Source organism: Caloenas nicobarica, chromosome 18 (genome assembly GCF_036013445.1).
Source record: "Caloenas nicobarica isolate bCalNic1 chromosome 18, bCalNic1.hap1, whole genome shotgun sequence".
NCBI classification, from domain to species: Eukaryota; Metazoa; Chordata; class Aves; order Columbiformes; family Columbidae; genus Caloenas; species Caloenas nicobarica.
Window position 1 is genome coordinate 10,503,108 of NC_088262.1, and position 19,048 is coordinate 10,522,155.

The window sequence follows — 19,048 nt, forward strand, 5'->3', positions numbered from 1 at the left end:
TGGGGCTGTTGAGCTGGAGCAGAGAAGCTGAGAGGGATCTGATCAATGTGATCAATATCTCAGGGTGGGTGTCAGAGGATGGACCAGACTCTGTTCAGTGGTGCCCAACGCCAGGGTGAGGGGCAACGGGCACAGACTGAAACACAGGAGGGTCCAGCTGAACATGAGGAGAAACTTCTTTGCTGGGAGGTGCCAGAGCCTGGACCAGGCTGCCCAGAGCGGGTGTGGAGTCTCCTTCTCTGGAGACATTCAAACCCGCCTGGACCGACCTGTGTGATCTGCTCTGGTGACCCTGCGTGAGCAGGGGGGCTGGGCTGGGGGATCTCCAGGGGGCCCTTCAGCCCCAGCCAGGCGGGGATTCTGGGATTCTGTCACTTGTTCTCAAGCCGAAGTGAAATTCCGTAGTTCTCTGCAGGCTCAGCAGCTGCTCTGCACTGAAGGAGACACACTTAGACAAGAGCCTCGAGAAAGCCCGTCCAGAAGGTTTCAGTGTTTGAAGCCATTAGGCGTGTAGGCTTTGAAAAGAGGTTTGAAAGTGCCCCGGGGGGCAGCGGAGCCGCCGGGGCTGGAGCTGCCGGCCCTGCCCCGGGCCCGCCGGGGACTCCATTTCCCAGCACCCGGCGAGAGGAGAAGGGCCGGGAAGGGAAGGGAAGGGAAGGGAAGGGAAGGGCCGGGCGGGGCCGGGCGGGGCCGGGGCTGCCGTGAGCCCGGGGACCGGGACGCTGCGGCCATGGCCACCAGGCCCGCGCCCGCTGGGGGCCGGGGGCGCGAGGGCCCCCGGTGTCGCGGCCACGGGACGCGGAGCGGCGGCGGTTGGTGCGGCCGGTGCCGTTGGTGCGGTCGGTGCCGTTGGTGCGGTTGGTGCGGTCGGTGCCGTTGGTGCGGTTGGTGCGGTTGGTGCGGTCGGTGCCGTTGGTGCCGTTGGTGCGGTCAGTGCGGTCGGTGCCGCGGCGGCTGCTCCGTCCTGAAGCATCGCGGGAGGTGCTGTTCATCTCGGCGACTTGTGGATCTGGAGACTTCGGTTGACGCCTTGAGCTACTGGAGTGTGTCCAGAGAAGAGCAGGAGAGCTGGTGAGGGGCTGGAGCACAAGGGTGATGGGAGCGGCCGAGGGAGCTGGGGGTTCAGCTGGAGAACAGGAGCTGAGGGGAGACCTTCTGATCTCTGACCTGCCCGAAAGGAGCTTGGAGCCAGGGGGGGTCGGGCTCTGCTCCCCAGGAACAAGCGCTGGGATGAGAGGAAACGGCCCCAAGTTGCGGCAGGGGAGGTTGAGGCTGGATCTGGGGAACAATTTCTTCCCCAAAGGGCTGTGGGGCACTGGAACAGGCTGCCCAGGGCAGTGGTGGAGTCACCATCCCTGGAGGGGTTTGAAAGATGCAGAGATGAGGTTCTCAGGGACATGGGGTGGGGGCGGACTTGGTAGTGTGAGGTTTATGGTTGGACTCAATGATCTTGAGGGTCTTTTCCAACCAGAATACTTCTGCGATTCTGTGATTGCGGGTGTGTTTAAGGCTGAGATGGAGCCTGGTTTCCAGGGCCTTGGAGAGGCACGAGCAGCAGGGAGCCAGCCGGGGGGGCGGCAGGGGGACGTAGGTTTAACAGCAAGTCGGGAAATCCTCCTCTCCCTGCAGGTCAGAGTGTGGACGTGAGCAAGGATCTTCGATCCCCCCCGGGGGCTGACAGCGGAGGAATCTGCGAGGAGACCATCTTGAGCAAGGGAAAGCCCGGCTCTTGCCATGGTGAGTGTGATGGGTGCTCAGGCAGGCCTGGGAAATCCCCAGTGCTGCTGTGGCACTGGCTGGCAGGCAGGAGCCATCCCGAGGGCTGGGGGCTTCTGCCCAGCTGGCAGGCAGGAGGGGCTGAGCTCCCTGGTGTCACTGAAGGTGTCACATCTCTCTGCTTGCCCGGGGTTTCACCTGCCATTTCCCAAGCAGCGCGGGCGGGACGAGGGCTTCGCTGGTGCTGCTGGGCTTCTCTGGAGAAACCTGCCTCTGGCTTTAGTGTGCTGAGAAAGTCCAGCTCAGACTCGCTTGGTTTTGCAATGAGGGAATTTGCCTTTCTCCGTAGGCTACGCGAGCCAAGAGAAGCATAAGTGGTAAGTACACTGGCGTGGTCTCCTTTCCCTGTCCGTAGGTGCTTTGGTGTGCTGGGGATGCCTGGGACGGAGGAGGGGGGACACTGGGATGAGGTGGCAGCCCTGGCTACCGGAACGGTCGCCATCCCTGTGTGAAAGGTGCAGCTCAGTGCATTGTGTCATTGCTGACCCAAACATATTCACCTGCCTCTCCAGTCAAAGGGATTTGCTTCCTGGGCTCCTATATTCTGTTCCTGTGGGTTTTCCCAAATCTGGAGGAGAATATATGCGTTTATTTCAGTTCTTCCCCTCCCCTGCTCCCTAACTGCTGGTTTAGAGGCCTCTTGCTGCCCTTCATACTGAAGCAGTGCATTTGGGGTCAAGTCCTGGCCCTGGCAGCTCTCTGTGGAAGACATGGCAGACATTACATTGCTGGTGCTTGAGCCCAAATCTTTCTTCTTGGGGGATCTCGGAAGAGCAAGCCTTGTTGACATTGGGAGCTTTTCTGCACGAGCTTGATGAGCTCACCTGCCTCAGCACCTTGAATTTGTCTTGTTTCAGGCTCTATTGATGACATTCTTGAGGACCTGCGGGGATATGATGGTAAAATGAAGCTTCTTTGCAGCTGAAAGGGCAGCATCCTTGTCCTGGTCCTCCCTTCCTGGGAGCAGGAGCTGCTGGTGCAACAGCCCTTGATCTGCGAGAGGCTCCAGTTGTGAGGGGGGAGGCAGCAGGGAGCAGGGGGGACAGCCGGGTTCCCAGAGCCAGAGGCCACTGAACAGGTTGCTCGTCGGTCTGGGGAGGTGAAGGGAAGTTTGTCTCTGATTAAAAGCCTCTGTGGTCCATGAGAAGCCGGCAAATCCCCCTGTGGAGTGCCCAGGCCAGGGCTATGGCCGTGTCCATCATCCTGCTCTCTCCCTGCGTTTTTCCAGTTGAACCCCGTGTTACATCTGCCAGAGCTTCCCAGCCGGCCGGGACCAGCGGTGGGAGAACCTGGAGCAGCAGCGTGCGGGCCAGCAAGGAGTGAGTGCCTTTCAGATCTCTCTGTGCTCCCCACGTCCTCCTGACCTGCCCCGTCCTCAGCTTCTGCACCCGCTCCCCGCCCCGACAGGTGGTTTGCAGAGGATGATTTCTTCAGCAAGGTCCCTGCAGAGAACAAGGCAGCTGCAGGGGTGAGCCCAAATTTGGGGAGAGAGTCTGGATGTCCTGAGGGCTGGGGCTGAGCTCTCGGGCATCGCCGGCAGGGGGAAAAGACAGGAGAGGGGAGTGGGTGTCCGGTGGGAGACAGGCTTCCAGGTACCGAGGATGGAGCAAAGCCCGGGGGCACATGCTGCTGCAGCCCAGCCTTCCTGGGTGCGTTTTGGCTCAAGCGTCGTAGGAAGAGCCCTCACCCAAAGCAATGGGCTTGGGTGTTCCGGAGGCAGCAGCAGGATCTCAGCACAGGACTCAGGGCACAGAGCGTTTCAAGTACCGAAATCCCCCCATCTCAGCCCCCGTGCGCTGCAGCCACGGCCCCCAGCACCAGCCTCCCAAGGGAAGAGCAGTGCTGAGGCATCCGCAGCGCTCGCCCTGTGCCCGTCCTCATCCTCTTGCTTTCCAGGACAAGGACGACGCGGACTGGGATTTCCTGGGGACATCGAAACCCAGTTCTGGGCCATGGAAGATGCCCGTGAAACGTGGCACTGAAAGCAGCTCTGAGACAACACTGGAACAGAGCAGCAGGAAAGGTAAGCAGGTTGCTGGATGCCTCCTCCTTGTAGGAAAGGAATCAGCAGCCTGGCTGAGTTTGTGTGAGGTCCCAGCTGATGAAATCGAAAGCCACCCAGTCCCATCTGTGACTAAGCAGAGCGGTCATTTCTAGAGCAACTCAATAACGGGCTTGGTTGTGCCACAGCTCAGGGAGTGCCACAGGTTACAGAACTGGCCTTTCCTTTGCGGGAAGGGAGGCTCAGATTTTCCCTTGGGCCTCACCCGGCCTGTTCTGCACGGTGCCAAATGAGACCAAGTTTTTGGGGTCAGGATTTGGGTGGCCGTAGCATCCGCGGTCCACGGCAAAGCCCAGCGGGGGCACGTCTGGGTGGGTCCCGGCTGCACTTTGGCTGTTACAGGCACTCGCCCCTCTTGTTCCTGCAGCGGGGATGCTCATGGGTCCGATGCTCCCCTCAAATGGCCTTTCTCCCCGATAAATCCCACTGGGCTGCTTGGATCTCTTGTTGTTTAAAAAACCAACACCTGCCCTGCTCAAACCTCCTCCCATGTGTGATCCCATCCCCAGAGCTACCCCCACGCCAGACGCCCCTGCGCACGGTGGCCCCGGTCCAGAGGAGGAAGACATCGTCGTTTGAAGATGTTGATGACGACAACCTGTTGGATACGATGGGAATTGGCAATGGCCCAAAAAAAGAGTAAGGGCAGTGCGGAGGCGGTGGGAGTAACGCAGGGGGCGGGCTGCACGTTGAGCCGGTGCCACCGTGCTGGGGGGGGATGCTGGAGCTTCTGCCCGTGGGTCCCAGCAAGGGGCAAGAGCAGCTGGTTTGGCAGAGAAGAGCCAGAGCAGCCTGGCCAGGCTGTGTGAGGAGGGACAGCCCTGCCTCTGGAGAAACCATCTGCCACCGTGTCCCCACAGAGAGGAGCTCCGGCCAGCGCGCTCCAAGCTGGATGAGTTGTTCGGACGAGGCTCCGTGGCCAAAGTCCTGGAAAAGCCAGGTACGGGAGAGCATAGGGAGTTCAAACTGGATAAAAAGCTCCCAAAGCAGCCAGGTGAGCCCAGCCAGGGACGTTGGGAAGGTCTGCAGAGCTGACAGCATTGGCTTGGGCTAGCGAGCTTTATTTGTAATGCCCTTGCAGGGGAAATGCCCTTTCTGTCGGGGTGAGCAGGGCGGTTAACGGGCTCTGGGTCAGCGCGGGGGAAGGCGGCTCATGCAGAAGTGTTGTGCTCTGCCCTCGAGGCAGCCTGGGAGGAGGAGGAGGAGGAGGGGAGGGCTGGTGTCTTTGCAGCAGCTGCTCCTCTGGGCGCTGGCTCAAGGCTCCTTGTCTGAACAGAGGAGGAAAAGCGTTGGGACAAGGAGGAACTTGTCTTTGGAGCCTACAAGCCCTCGATGGGCTCCAGGCCCGCGGTCCAGCCGGCAACGGGGCAGTCGGTGAGGTACGGTGCTGTGCGTGTGTCTGTAGCTCCAGCCACCACCCTGCTGTCCCTGCGGCTGAGCAGGCAGGTCCCCGCATCCCCTTGCAGGCAGGTCTGCAGCTGCTTCTTCTTCCTCAGGTTTTCTGCCGAGATCAGCGGCAGCGAACCGAACCCAGAGCTCCGCTCCACACCTGATCGTTCAGGCAGACGGAACCCCGTGCAGAGAAGAAGGGGCGGAGACGACTGGCTGGGCTTGGAGGATGACGATTTCCTGGACCCGGACCCGCTGTCCCCAGCCAAGGGCAGCCCGGCACTCAGCATCCCCAGCCCTGCCGCAGCCGGGCGGCCCGGCCCCGCCAGCCAGCTCGGGGCTGCAGAGGAGGCAGCGGCTAAACCCGACCCGATGGACTGGCTGACGGCTGCCTTGGCTCGCAGGAAAGCCGAAGCACAGGCCGAGGTGCAGAAGATAGAGGCCAAGACCATGGAGACCCGGGAGAAGAAGGTCGAGCCCTCAGAGACCCAGGAGAAAAAGGCTGAGCCCTCAGAGGCCCAAGAGAAAAAGGCTGAGCCCTCGGAGGCACAAGAGAAAAAGGCTGAGCCCTCAGAGACCCAGGAGAAAAAGGCGGAACCCTCGGAGGCCCAAGAGAAAAAGACCAAGCCCTTGGAAACCCAAGACACAAAGGCCGAGCCCTCGGAGGCCCAAGACACAAAGGCCGAGCCCTCAGAGACCGCGGGCGAAGGGCTGGCTCCCCGCTCTCCCGTCAGGTAAAGGCCCGGTCAATGGCCGCAGCGCTCCCGTCTGCTCCACGTGTGGCTGCTCCAGCAGCAGCTCTCAGCAACGCCTGCCTCAGAGTTATGAAATTCATTTAAGCACTTTCTTGTCTCCGGTTGGAGTAATGCTGCGGGTCTTTGTCCCGCTGATCCAGCCCACAGTCCCGTTCCCCTGTGCGGGTTCAGACTTGTGCCCTCTGAACGGGGCTCAGAAGGGAATTGCAGCCCAAGTGCCTCGAGCGGCGGGCAGGGGCTGTGAGCTGGGGGTGCCCGGGGAAGGGGGTGGGTGCAGCGAGGGGAGCACCAGGCTTGGAGCTGTTGGGGTCTTTGCTCCCTCGGCAGCCAAAAGGCTAAATCCTGCCGCAGCCGAGCGGGACGGAGGCTTTCAGCTGCGAGGCAGGAGCTGGTGTTGGGGAGGGATCTTGTCTCTCATGGCCTCCTCGGCTTGACCACATCGGGTGCTTTTTGCCTGCAGCCAGCTGGCCGCCTCCCCAGCAGCATCGGAGTGTCGGGCAGAGCTGCTGAGCGCCCAGGCCCGTGTGGCAGAGCTGGAGAGCCAGGTGAGCCCCAGCGCCTGTGGAGGGGGACATGGGTGAGCCAGGGGGAGGAGAAGGGGCCACGTCTGCTCCAAACAGCATCAGGGTGACGGGAGAGAGGAGCAACCTCCCTGTCCAGAGATGCCAATGGCCACCGAGTGCTGCTGTGGGGGTTCTGTCCCCGGGGCAGCACAAGAACCTTCTCCCCGGGTGCCCGGCAGGTGCGGATGCTGGAGGAGGAGCGGGCGCATCACAAACTGTTGCTGGAGAGTGCGCAGCAGCAGCACCGGGAGTACCTGGATCTCCAGAAGAGCAGCCACAGGTAGCGGGCTCTGGCCTGTGCTCCCCTCCTCCGGCAGGTCCTCGCCTACAGCCCCATCCAGCTCCCCTGAGGGGACAGTGCTGGGGCGCGTCCCAAATCCTCCCTGGGTGGGTGACAAGAGGAGGGGCCTGTCCCTTTGCCAGCAAGTCCCCAACCAGGGCACCGCACTGGGCAGCAGCAGAGGGCTCAGGGCTCAGAATGCGGAGAGCGAAGCAGCCCCTGCCTCAGTTTCCCCACGCACACAGCAACACCGATCTGCTGCTAAATCCCCGTGTGCCCTTTGGGTGCAGAGTGCCGGGTACTGCAATGAAAGCAACACTTGTTCGGTGCCGTGACCCCTCACGGGCTCTCTCCGGGCAGGACCTCAGTGACCCTACTGGAGGAGAACTACGGGCAGCGGGTGGAGATGCTGCGGCAGCAGAACGAGCAGCTGGTGGCTCAGCTGCGGCAGCAGTGGCAGGACACGGCGCGCGATCGGGCAGAGCTGCTGGCGCAGCACCGGCTGGACCTGGAGGAGCTGCGGGAGCAGCACCGGCTGGAGCTGCAGCGGCTGCGGGAGCTGCAGAGGTGAGAGCGGCACGAGCGGCATGTGGTGCCGGTACCCCCGCTCTGGGTGAAGGAACCAGGGAACGGTTTGGGGAGATGGTGAAAGGAGAAAGGAGAGTCCAGAAGCGCTGGGTTGAGGGCAGCTCAGTGGCTTTTGGAGTGGGGATTTGCTTTGCAGCTGGAGACAGGGAGATCTGGCTGGAGACATCATCCCGACGGAATGCATTGCATTTTGAAAGATGCTGAACCCCATGTTTTCTCTCCCCCAGATTCCTTTTATTCAGAACAATGAGTTGCTGATGTCTGCATAGTTTGGGTCAATGAGAAATCTGGTTTTAGGCAGAGAAGCCCATAACCCCCAGATGTGGTCCGTCCCAGATGTGGATGGCAGTCTGTGGGATGCCCCGTGACAGACCACCCTGCCAGCTCAGCTCCTGGGACCTGGTTCTCAGCCCCACGACCGAGCCTCTTCCACGGTGCCCGTCACGGGGAGCACCAGTTTGTAACAGCCCATGCTGGGCTCCTTCCCCGTGTCCTGCAGGGGGTCTGTCCAGGAACTGCGCAAGAAACACGAGGAGCAGCTCCAGCACGTGAAGTGGCTGAAAGAGCAAGAGATGGATGTGCTGACCAGCACCACTTCACACACCAGGTACAGACAGCCGGTGTCGTGTCCCCGCGTTGATCCCTGGCCAGGGCGTTCCCTGTCCTCCGGGAAACCAGGCCCGCAGCACAGGAGGAGCAGGGCCCATCCTCTCTCCCACCCGCAGCCCCCAGGGATGCTGGGCTGTTATTTAGTATCTGTCTGTGCTCCCCGAAGCAGCAGCTGCATCTTCCTCCGGCTGTGCTCTGATCCCGAGAGGTTCGGGGCAGGGCTGCCCGGCCTATGGCCCAGCACACGTCCCCGTCTCGTTCGCAGTGAGACAAAGTGTGTCCCCCAGGGTGACCCTCCCCTCGCTCCTCTGCACAGGTCTCTGGACGGCATCATTGAGAAGATGGAGAAGTTCTCCAGTGACCTGCAGAACATGTGCAAGAGGGACATGGAGGAGGAGCGGAGCCGTGTCCAGGAGCTGGTGACCAACACGGAGGCCAGGCTGGGCGAGCAGACTCGGCTGCTGGAGCAGGTGAGCCCACGCTGTGTCCTCTGCCCGGGCCAGGCTCCTGGCTGGGTCCGGGGCGTTTCTCTGGCCCACAGGAGGTCCCCGGCCTGGAGCCCGTGAATGGTGTCTGTCCCTGCAGCATCTGGCAGGCTCACGGGTGGGTCCTGCTCACCAGGGAGATGTTCAGCGCTGCCTTCTGGTGACAGGGATGTCGCTCGGGGTGGTGAGAATGGGGGTGTCCCAGGAACAGGCTCCACCAGCCCGTTTCAGATGTTGACTGAAGCATCAACTCTGTCTCTCCCCTTTACCCGTGAGGAGTTTGGGCAGCCAGACCAGGCGCAGCCGCCTCTGTTGTGAGTCTGGGGAGAGGAAACCCCCACGGTGGATGAGGCAAAACCTCCCCGTGCCACGGCGACGTGTCCAGAGCCAGTTCTGCTCCCCCCAGGGCTGTCCAGAGGGGACATGTGGCACAGACAGTGCGGCAGAGCTGCATTTTTCAGGGCTGCCAGGGTGGCAAAGGACCACTCAGGCTGGGTATTTCCAGTGCCGAGGAACTGCTGTGCGGTGAGCGTGTTTGAGGGTGTGCAGCACGGTGAGGGGCTGCGTCCGTTCTGAGGAAGGAGTGTGTGTGTGTGTCCGGTCCCAGCTCTGCCAGCCCTGGTCCCCACAGGTGGAGGGGTGAGGGCACTGCTGGAGCACCGGGGGCTGTTGCTCTGCACCCAAAGCGGCCACAGGAGGAGCTCAACAGGGGCTCTGCCTCCCCCTCAGAAGACGTGAGATGGTGTCCGGGACAGGGCAGGTGATTCATCGGTTTCCCCCGTGCCCACCCTAGGAGCGGGCAGAGCTGAAGATGCAGGGCCAGGAGCTGAAAGCCAAGGAGGAGCAGCTGGCGAGAGACAGGCAGAGGCTGGATAAGGCCTGGCAGGAGCTGAGGCTGGAGAAGGAGAAGGTGAACGGGGCCGCGCTGCGTGTCCAGCAGCAGGAGGAGCTGATGAGAAGCTCGAAAGAGGTAAGCCGAGCGTCTGCACCACGGTTCGTAGCGGTGCATGGGCTGGCAGCACAGCCAGGGTCTCACAGCCCTCCTGAAGTCATGAATCCTGTGCCGGGAGGGGAACAAGGGGACGCGCAGAGGAGCCCCAGCCCAGGGCAGCGAGGGTCCCTGTCCCCAAGCTCCCCAGCCGCTCTGCCTTGCAGCTCTTGGCCCAGAAGCACGCGGAGGGGGAGCGAGCCCTGGGGGAGGCACGCAGGATGCAGCGCGAGTTCTGGGACAAGCTGCAGGTCCTGCAGCAGCAGCAGGAGCAGCTGAAGCAGCAGCAGGAGCAGCTGAAGCAGCAGCAGGAACAGCTGAAGCAGCAGGAGTGGCGTCTGGACCAGGAAAAGGCCTCCTTAGCTTCCACGTACAGCGCCCAAGTGGAGCTGCTGAAGTACCAGGCCGAGCAGGTGAGGCGGGGGAGAGCGGGGCTGGAAGGGGCTGCGGAGCCGCTGGCGGAGCTGGGCTGGGTGAACCCGACGGGGCCCTGAGAGCCGGGGGGTCTCCTGAGATCAGGGCTGAGCCCTGGGCTGGGCCGGGTGGGCTGGAAGAAGCCGCGGGCAGCCAGAGGAGTGACAGCAGAGGCAAGGAGAGGGGGATGCTCGCAGCTTGTCTCAGGCTGGCTCCACGTCCAACCCGAGATGGACATCGTCCTCAGCTCGAAGGGGTTGCCCTCTGCTCAGCCCTTCCCTGGGTGGGAGATGCCAGCTCTGCTGGACTCTGGCTTTGTGGTGTCCCCATCCTGTGCCGTCAGGTCCCTGCTGGGTCTTTCCCCAGGCAGGGACGCTCTTGGAGGCTTCCCCTGCGGGTCCTGCTCAGACTGTGAGGTTCTGGGCTCTGGAGGAGCCAGGGAGGGGTCACATTCATAGGGGGCCATGGCACGAGGGAGGCTTTGGGATCCTTCTCTTGTTGATGAGCAACACCTTGGACTGCGACTCTGTTTCTGTGGCACTTTCTGGGATCATTCCCACCCATCCTTCCTTTCTTCTCAGGAGGACAAACGCTTAGAGGAGGAGAGAAACTTCTTGGAGTCCCTCAGGAAAGCACGATACAACACTTCACGACTGTCAACAACCCCTCCACCCTCCTCCTCTTCCGTGGACGATGACATTGAGTATACGCGTTCATTTATGAAGGCCCTGAGGAAAGCATCTCCACCTGTGCAAGTAGTCAATCTGTCCTCCCTTCTCCGGCCTACCATTTCTTAGAGGATTTTCTTTCTTCCTTTCTCTTCAAAAACGATCTCGGAGAGTTCAGAGTGCGAAGTTCTTCCCCAGCGCCCGTGACGCCACAGTTGGTCTGGCCTCCATCCCTCAGGGCGAGTGCCACTCTACAGCTGCTACAGGAACCTTTCATCAGGCTCTGCTCCAGTGGCCGTTCTGTCAGCTCTGGTTCTGTCGTGACTTGTAATAACATCGTATGTGAGACTGTGGTTACGAGTTCAAGGCCTTAGAGACTTCAGGAGTTCGTTTGGACACATTAGCAGGGATGCTTAATAAACACAAAGGGAGGACTGTTGCAGAATAAGTTTAATCACTTAAATTCCTTTAGTTGTATTCTATGCTTCAAAATATCGCGATAAGGACAGAGAAAAAACTGCCTGGAAGACAGAGGAAGAGAATCCAAGAAGAAACAACGAAGGCCCCCGACCCAAAATTACCACTGGACCAACAGGCTTGTGAAGGATACGTGAAGAGCGGGTGCACAGACTGTGGGGCTTTAAAAGCCGAAGTCTCTTTTGTCTCATGCTCCTCCTGCTGAGAGGCCCCAAGTCCAGACCGTTTCTTTGCTGTTATGCAGTTATTTATGGAGATCCTGAGGAAAGCGCCCTACAACACTTCACCTCTGCCGGCATCCCGACCGTCCTCCCTTCTCTGGACTGAAGAGAAGCTGCTAAATTAATGTAGACTGGGATTAAGTTACAAAGATGTCCCCATGGTTAACCAACGACAACATGGCAAATGCTTTCTAACCACCTGCAAAACGAGGGGATATTTTTCAAGTTTTAAATCGTTCTGCCTGACAAAGAGACCTGAAGATTAAGGAACACGTTGTTTAGAAGCAGAGCGCTTAGCTTATATTTGACTAGTAATTAATAGTAAGAAACTCATCCGTTATAACTAACTTCATACTAACCTTATGTTAGCTCACAGGAAGGAGATTGGGGAACCACCTGGTGATAATGTGAATAGAGAAACCTTGCTGACATATTATATTCAGTCGCCATTGTATAAATTAGATGATGAGGAAAAGTGGCCTCTGAATGAAACTCTGAATTATGCCACGTGAACGTTATTCTTGAAGAGAGAAGGAAAGTGGGCTCAGGTCATGTATGCTGATACGTTTTTCACTTTGCGAAAACCCCCAGAGTGGCAGGCAGAATGCGGTATTAACTTGCCACCACAGGATCCAGCTGTGTTCACATGAAAAAGGGAGCGGAATAAAGCTCAGGGGAAGTTGAAACGATGCCGTTCAGCGTGTAGAATAAGACAGGAAACTCCCCTGATGAGAGGGGAGGGCGAGATAGAAGAGTGTGTGTCCCCACGGGGTGTAGAATTGAAGATTATTTGCCCTGCCCTTCCGAGGTGGTGAAACTCAGGAGAGAGACGAGGAAAACAGGGAAAAGAATCAGAGTGTTTAGTTGATACTGGAACGTCTCATTCAGTTTTGAATCAGGAATTGATACCATTAGATGAAGATTTTGTAACTGTTGTGGGAGCTACTGGCCAAGAAGAGAAAGCTTTCCTCAACAGCCAATGAAATAGAAATTGGGAAAACAAATTGGAATTCCTAAGTTCTCATCTATGCCTGGGTCTCCAAAACTGTTACGGAGACGAGACTTATGAAAACAATTGCAAGCAATAATAACATTCAAGCAAGGTGAAGTGACATTCAAGATAAAAGAATTGAGCTTTTAAATTTGGCAGTGATTCAAACTGACAAGCAAAGCCATAGACCTCAGGAAATGTTGGATCGAGTATTTCCAGGGCTACGGGCTTCAAGAGTTCCTAGTAAATCAAAGAATGCAGAACTTGAGAGCGGGGAAGCTCCTCCAGGAAATGAGACTTTGTGATCTCCTGATAGCCACAGAAACCAAAGAAGACCGTATGCAATGCACTGTAAGTTTGCTAAATTTTGTGAGATGTAGTGGGTGTCGAGCTTCCCAACAGAAAGCCCAGCTGATACAGCACCAAGTGACTTATCTGGGATTCGAGATCTCTGGAGGGCAGCCAGGGCTGGGGATGGAGCAAAAAGAAGCTATTTGCTGGACATTTCTTAGAATGGCACGTTGGTGCAGACTTGGAGTTTATAATTTTGGACTTTTAGTAAAGCTTTTGTATGAACCGTGAAACAAAAAGACTTCCAAGTTGAATTGGACAAGAGAAGCATTTGAGGGCATTTGCACAACTAAACCAAGAACCTGGGTCTCCCAGATATCACCAAGCCGTTTTAGTTATACTCACACGAAAGGCCAAGCATTGCTTGGCGTGTTCTAGCGCAGCAATTGAGTCCTCAGAACCGAGCGGCGGCTGCTTCCCTAAGCAGTCAGATGAAGCGAGCAAAGGCTGGCCTGGATGTCTTGGAGCTGTGGCAGCTCTTGCACTCGCTGTATAGGAAGCTCCTGAGTTCACCAGGGGACAGAAAATGACCGTATTGGTGTCCCACACAGTCACAACCGTACTGGAACCAAAAGGTACCCATGGGTTATCTCGCTGGAGATTCCTGAATACCAGGCGGTATTGGTGGAACAAGGTGATGTGAATATTGCCATTACCAACATTGTCAATGCAGCCCCTTTCCTCAGTGGATCTGTTTCAGAGCCTGTGGTCCAGGATTGCTTGGAAACAATGGGAGCTGTTTACTCCAGCAGACGGGATTTAAAGGAACAGGAAGACGCTGAAGACTCCTGGTTCACTGATGGAAGCAGCTTTGTAAAGCAAGGAGTACATAAAGCTGGGTATGCCCTACCAACTACCCACGAGGTAATCGAAGCTAAACCTTTGCCTCCTGGGGCTTCTGCCCAGACAGCTGCACACGCACGAGCTTTAGAATTATCCAGAGAGAAGAAGAGTAATATTTGCACTGATTCCAAGTATGCTTTGGGAGTGCTGCAAGCCCATGGACCATTTGAAAAGGCCCAAGTTTATTAACAGCACAAGGAGAACAGATTAAACATGGTACTCCAATTGTCGGAAGCCGGGCTGTTACTGGACAAGTTGCCGTCATGCATTTCAAGGAGAATCGAAAAGGAGACACTGATCAGGAAGCTGGAAATAAATTGGCAGCTGATACTGCGAGACAAGCTGCTGAAAAGACAGAGAGAGATATGAGAGCGATGTCTCCGATCCCGGGTGGCTGTCTCCTCGAACCACCATCAGTAAACTCTACCTTGCGGTATGTGAACAGAGACCTTCTCAGGTTGGCCAGAAGCATTCCCCTGCCCAACTAGTAAAGCTGGAAAAGTAACTAAAGCTTTGTTAAATGAGATCATACCCCGATCTGGGGTACCCGCTGTGATGTCCTCTGATAGAGGGCCCCGTTTTGTTGCACAGGTAGTGCTGCAAGTCAGTAGAGCATCAGAGATCGATTGGCAGTTGCCAACTCTCTACAAGTCTTAAGCAAGTGGGCAGGTGGAAAAGAAACTGAGTTATATAATCGAACAGCAGATAAACAGAATTTGTCAAGAAACTAACTGGAAGTAGAATCAAGCACTACCTTTAGCGCTGCTCAGAATTAGAGTGAAGCCTCGAGCCAAAGAAAACTGAAGTCTTTTCTTTCAAGCCAATAGATGAAGTTTCCGTTAAAGCTTTTTCATGTCAGCCTTCAGAAGAGAAGTGGAATGGGCTGTTCCAGGTATTGCTGCCGGCCTTTACTGCCATCAAGATTAAAGAGCAACCTGCCTGGATTCAGTATTCAAGAGTGAAGAAAGCAGCAGATAAGAAACAGACGTCGGAGCCAGTAGGACCTTCCGCTGTCCAATTCTCTCAGCGTTGATCTCAGTGACTCTAAAAAGTACGAGTGCAGTAACAAATGCTTTTACTCCAAGGTGGCCTTTACACGGGTCTTTAGTGAAAACTATTATAGCCCAACATGAACTAAAGGAAAAATGTGGACAGGTCGAATCTGAAACAACTAAATATCCCTCGTTAGCATTATTGGTGATAATTATAGTCTTGCCAATAGTGAATTTTGCTTTTGGTACAAGCTAAAGACTCTTACAAAGCAAATTTGGGCTGTGCCCACGGTATTGAAATAGGAGCAACCGCAAATCCTTTTGGGAATCAACTAAAGTATGACATGAAGTCACTGAAGATGATACATCTTGGAGTTCTGAAGAAATTTGGCATAAGCTTGCTTCATGGCTACGGATTCGACCTAGTCAAAGTAGCTGTTGATGTTTGTGACTCTAATTTTAATGCTAATAATCTTTACTTGCATTACGCGACAATGCTCGATTAGGTACTGTTGTGGGGTAACAAAGAGCTATGCCGTACCGCAACCCGAGATGATAATATTTTGTAGATCTCTATTGCAAAAGAATTTTGGCTTTGGTTTGGATACACTTTGGGTTTGGTTATGCACTTTAATGCCTAAAGACACAGTAGAAGCTGCTGTGGCTTGAACTTACCTGTCTTCTATCAGAGGACATCACAGCGGGGACCCCAAATCGGGGTATGGTCTCATTTAACAAAGCTTTAGTGACTTTTCCAGCTTTACCAGTTGGGCAGGGGAATGCTTCTGGCCAACCTGAGAAGGTCTCTGTTCACATAGAGTCTTGTGGTCCCTCCCGCCGAGAGGCCCCTGTCCGGACTGTCTCTTTGCTGTACCTTTTAAGTTGTTTTTAATCTTGTAAAGAGATGATTTTTTAAATACTAACGTGTGAGACTCTGCTATGGGAAACCTGGGGTCAAGAACATTTCTGCGACAGTTTTGTGCACGTGAATCTGCATGTGGCACTACTTTGCTCATGGAGCTGGGAAGGAAATACTCGTCCTTCTCTGGAGCCTCTGCTTCCTTCAGCTTTCCAGAAGACACATTCGTGTTTTCCAGCACCCCCTTCTTTTGCTGCCCTGCAGAAACTCCTTTGGCCTCTGTTCCATCCCCAGCACAAGATAGTGATACTGCTCTGAGGACAAAACCAAGTAGTACTAATCAACCAGGTGCTGATAATAGACGTTCTGCCCTTCTTTCAACTGTTACTATTTTTGTAGCACTATCTCAAAGCATTTTGCAACTGTTAATTATGGGGATTTGATGTGAAAACCCACATGCAGTGATGGTAGAAACTGGAAATTTGTCCTGGAATGATGGAGTCAGTATTTGAGGGGAGAAATCAGTTGCCCAAGGTCGTTAGGTCTTCAGTGAGAACATGGAGAACGTGTGCAGTGACCTGCAGAACCGAGGGCTGTTGCTCTGCACCCAAAGCGGCCACAGGAGGAGCTCAACAGGGGCTCTGCCTCCCCTTGGGAAGACGTGAGATGGTGTCAGGGACAGGGCAGGTGATGCATCGGTTTCCCCCGTGCCCACCCTAGGAGCGGGCAGAGCTGAAGATGCAGGGCCAGGAGCTGAAAGCCAAGGAGGAGCAGCTGGCGAGAGACAGGCAGAGGCTGGACGAGGCCTGGCAGGAGCTGAGGCTGGAGAAGAAGGTGAACGGGGCCGCGCTGCGTGTCCAGCAGCAGGAGGAGCTGACGAGAAGCGCCAATGAGGTAAGCGCAGCGTCTGCACCACGGTTCGCAGCCGAGCACGGGCCGGCAGCACAGCCGGGGTCTCACAGCCTTCCTGAAGTCGTGAATCCTGTGCCGGGAGGGGAACAAGGGGACGCGCAGAGGAGCCCCAGCCCAGGGCAGCGAGGGTCCCTGTCCCCAAGCTCCCCAGCCGCTCTGCCTTGCAGCTCTTAGCCCAGAAGCACGCGGAGGGGGAGCGAGCCCTGGGGGAGGCACACAGGATGGAATCCCAGTTCCGCGACAAGCTGCAGGTCCTGCAGCAGCAGCAGGAGCAACTGAAGCAGCAGGAGCGTCTGCATCAGGGAAGTGTCTCCTCACCCTCCCAACTGGGCCAGGGGCCACGGTGCACAAGGCCTGAAGCTTTTCTGACAGCTTCTCTCTCTCCCTTTCTCCCAGAGACCGCGCAGCAGCGGCTGAGCACGGCTCACCAGAGGAGACGGCATGAATAGCCCCGTGAGGAGCTGCCCAACCACCCTGTGACACCGCTGACCACAGCCCAGGACCTCGGTGCCCCGACCGATGGTCTCTCCAGCACCCTGGCTGAGGCTTCCGCACGCTGCAGGTGGGAAGGGACTTGCCGGGGGGCAGCTGCGCTTGTACCTGTGTCTCAGGAGGCTTGGGATGGTCCTGGGGGCTGGTTTAGTGCCCCTGCATATAAACCTCAGGTGCGAGTTGCCCTCTCGTCCTCTGCAGGGGCTCAGCGGAGCTCTCTGAGCCAGGGCAGTGCCTGGAGGGGGCAGGAGGGGAGAGGCAGGCGAGTTAAAGCCCGTTTGTCCTGGGAGGCTGGGGAGGACCCCGCTGCAGGGACACGCAGGCAGCAGAACAAGGGATGCTGTGGTGTCTGCGTCTGCAGTTCATCTAATGGCAGCATCTCGCACTCCGGCTCCTGTTCCAGACTTTCTGCCTCCCACTAGGACGCTCCCTCGGCACAGCCCGCGGGATATCGGGGAGTCCCTGCCCGTGGCCGACAACCCCGTGCTCAGTGCCCAGGTGCAGCTGCTGAAGTTCCAGGCCCAGTGGGTGAGGCAGGGGAGAGCAGGGCTGGAAGGGGCTGCGGAGCTGCTGGCGGAGCTGGGCTGGGTGAACCCGACAGGGCCCTGAGAGCCTCGGGGGTCTCCTGAGATCAGGGCTGAGCCCTGGGCTGGGCCGGGTGGGCTGGAAGGAGCCGTGGGCAGCCAGAGGAGTGACAGCAGAGGCAAGGAGAGGGGGATGCTCGCAGCTTGTCTCAGGCTGGCTCCACGTCCAACCTGAGATGGACATCGTCCTCGGCTCGAAGGGGTTGCCCTCTGCTCAGCCCTTCCCTGGGTGGGAGACGCTGGCTCTGCTGGACTCTGGCTTTGTGGTGTCCCCATCCTGTGCCGTCAGGTCCCTGCTGGGTCTTTCCCCAGGCAGGGACGCTCTTGGAGGCTTCCCCTGCGGGTCTTGCTCAGACTGTGAGGTTCTAGGCTCTGGAGGAGCCAGGGAGGGGTCCCCTTCATGGGGGGCCATGGTATGAGGGAGGCTTTGGGATCCTTCTCTTGTTGATGAGCAACACCTTGGACTGTGACCCTGTTTCTGTGGCACTTTCTGGGATCATTCCCACCCATCCTTCCTCTCTTCTCAGGAGGATGATTACTTAGAAAGGGAGAAGATCTTCTTGGAGTCCCTCAAGAAAGCTCGATACAACACTTCATGTCTGTCAGCATCCCGTCCGTCCTTCTGCCCTTCTCCGGACCACGATTTCTTTGAGGTTACGCAGTTATTTCTGGAGATCCTGAGGAAAGCGCCCTACTGCACTTCACCTCTGCCAGCATCCCGGCCGTCCTCCCTGCTCCTGACCACCATTTCTTAGAGGGTTTCTTAAGAGAAATGGGTTTAAAAGCCCAAGTCTCTTTTGCCTTGTGTTCCAACCCCTGAAAGGCCCCCAGTCTGGACTGTTTCTTTGCTGTACCTTTCAAGTTGTTTTGTATCTTATAATTAAATTATTTTTTAAAGCACAAACGTCTGAGATTCTGGTATGGGAAACCTGGGGTCAAGAACATTTCTGTGACAGTTTTGTGCACAGGAATCTGTGTGTGGCACCACTTTGCTGATGGAGCTGGGAAGGAAATTCTCGTCCTTCTCTGGAGCCAAAAAACCCACAGATGGTAGTTGGAGAAACTGCCAATTTGACCTGGGATGATGAAGGTGGTGTTTGAGGGCAGAAATCAGTTGACCCAGGTCCTTGGGTCTGGAGGTTGTTGTGGGATGTTCTTCTGGTTTTTAAAGGCCATCTTGCAGAAAACAACAATCCCAAGTGAGGTGTCCAGGCTGTTTTTTCCTCCCCATGCATTCCCAAGGAGCTTTGTCTGATTTCCTTCAGTTTGTTTTTATATTGACTCGGGGCTCGCGCAGGGCTGTCTGGATTAGCAGAGGAAAGCTGTTGCTTTTACCAGAAGGTCCTGGTGCCCAGTGAACCCAGTACAGCTCCAGCTGCCCTGTTTGTCTGGCCTCCATCCGTCAGGGCGAGTGCCACTGGCCACCCGGCCAGCGCTACCAGGAGGCAGTTGCCCCCGTAGGGGTGGATCCCGCCGGCCGTGGTAGGGCCGAGCTGTCACAGGAGTTCTGGTTGACAACAGGTTGACCATGAGCCAGCAACGCGCCCTGTGGCCAAGAAGGTCGATGGTACCCGGGGTCCATGAGGAGGAGCGTGGCCAGCAGGTTGAGGGAGGTGAATCCTCCCCCTCTGCTCTGCCCTGGTGAGGCCCCATCTGAGTTGTGTGTCCAGTTCTGGGCTCCCCAGTTTAAGAAGGACAAGGAATTACTGGAGAGAGTCCAGCGCTGGGCTACAAAGATGCTGATGGGTC

The 19,048-nt window shown here is 56.9% G+C and overlaps 2 protein-coding genes across 2 annotated transcripts; both read left to right on the forward strand.

Annotated features, from left to right (window-relative positions):
- Window positions 1–1,515: 1,515 nt before the first annotated feature.
- Window positions 1,516–11,198, forward strand: LOC135995973 (fas-binding factor 1 homolog). The gene is given in 20 exon segments (XM_065647627.1): window positions 1,516–1,525; window positions 1,630–1,737; window positions 2,634–2,675; window positions 3,250–3,324; window positions 3,327–3,482; window positions 3,485–3,799; window positions 4,348–4,477; window positions 4,699–4,832; window positions 5,115–5,227; window positions 5,348–5,481; window positions 5,557–5,653; window positions 5,744–5,961; window positions 6,443–6,527; window positions 6,725–6,825; window positions 7,186–7,392; window positions 7,913–8,020; window positions 8,339–8,492; window positions 9,301–9,477; window positions 9,663–9,908; window positions 10,491–11,198. Coding segments are annotated over 20 exon segments (2,826 nt in total). The 3' UTR covers window positions 10,707–11,198.
- A 2,525-nt stretch (window positions 11,199–13,723) lies between these two features.
- LOC135995974 (fas-binding factor 1 homolog) lies at window positions 13,724–18,144 on the forward strand. The gene is given in 7 exon segments (XM_065647628.1): window positions 13,724–13,876; window positions 14,320–14,457; window positions 16,032–16,205; window positions 16,391–16,514; window positions 16,620–16,764; window positions 17,120–17,243; window positions 17,827–18,144. Coding segments are annotated over 7 exon segments (1,086 nt in total). The 3' UTR covers window positions 18,055–18,144.
- The last annotated feature ends 904 nt before the right edge of the window (window positions 18,145–19,048 follow it).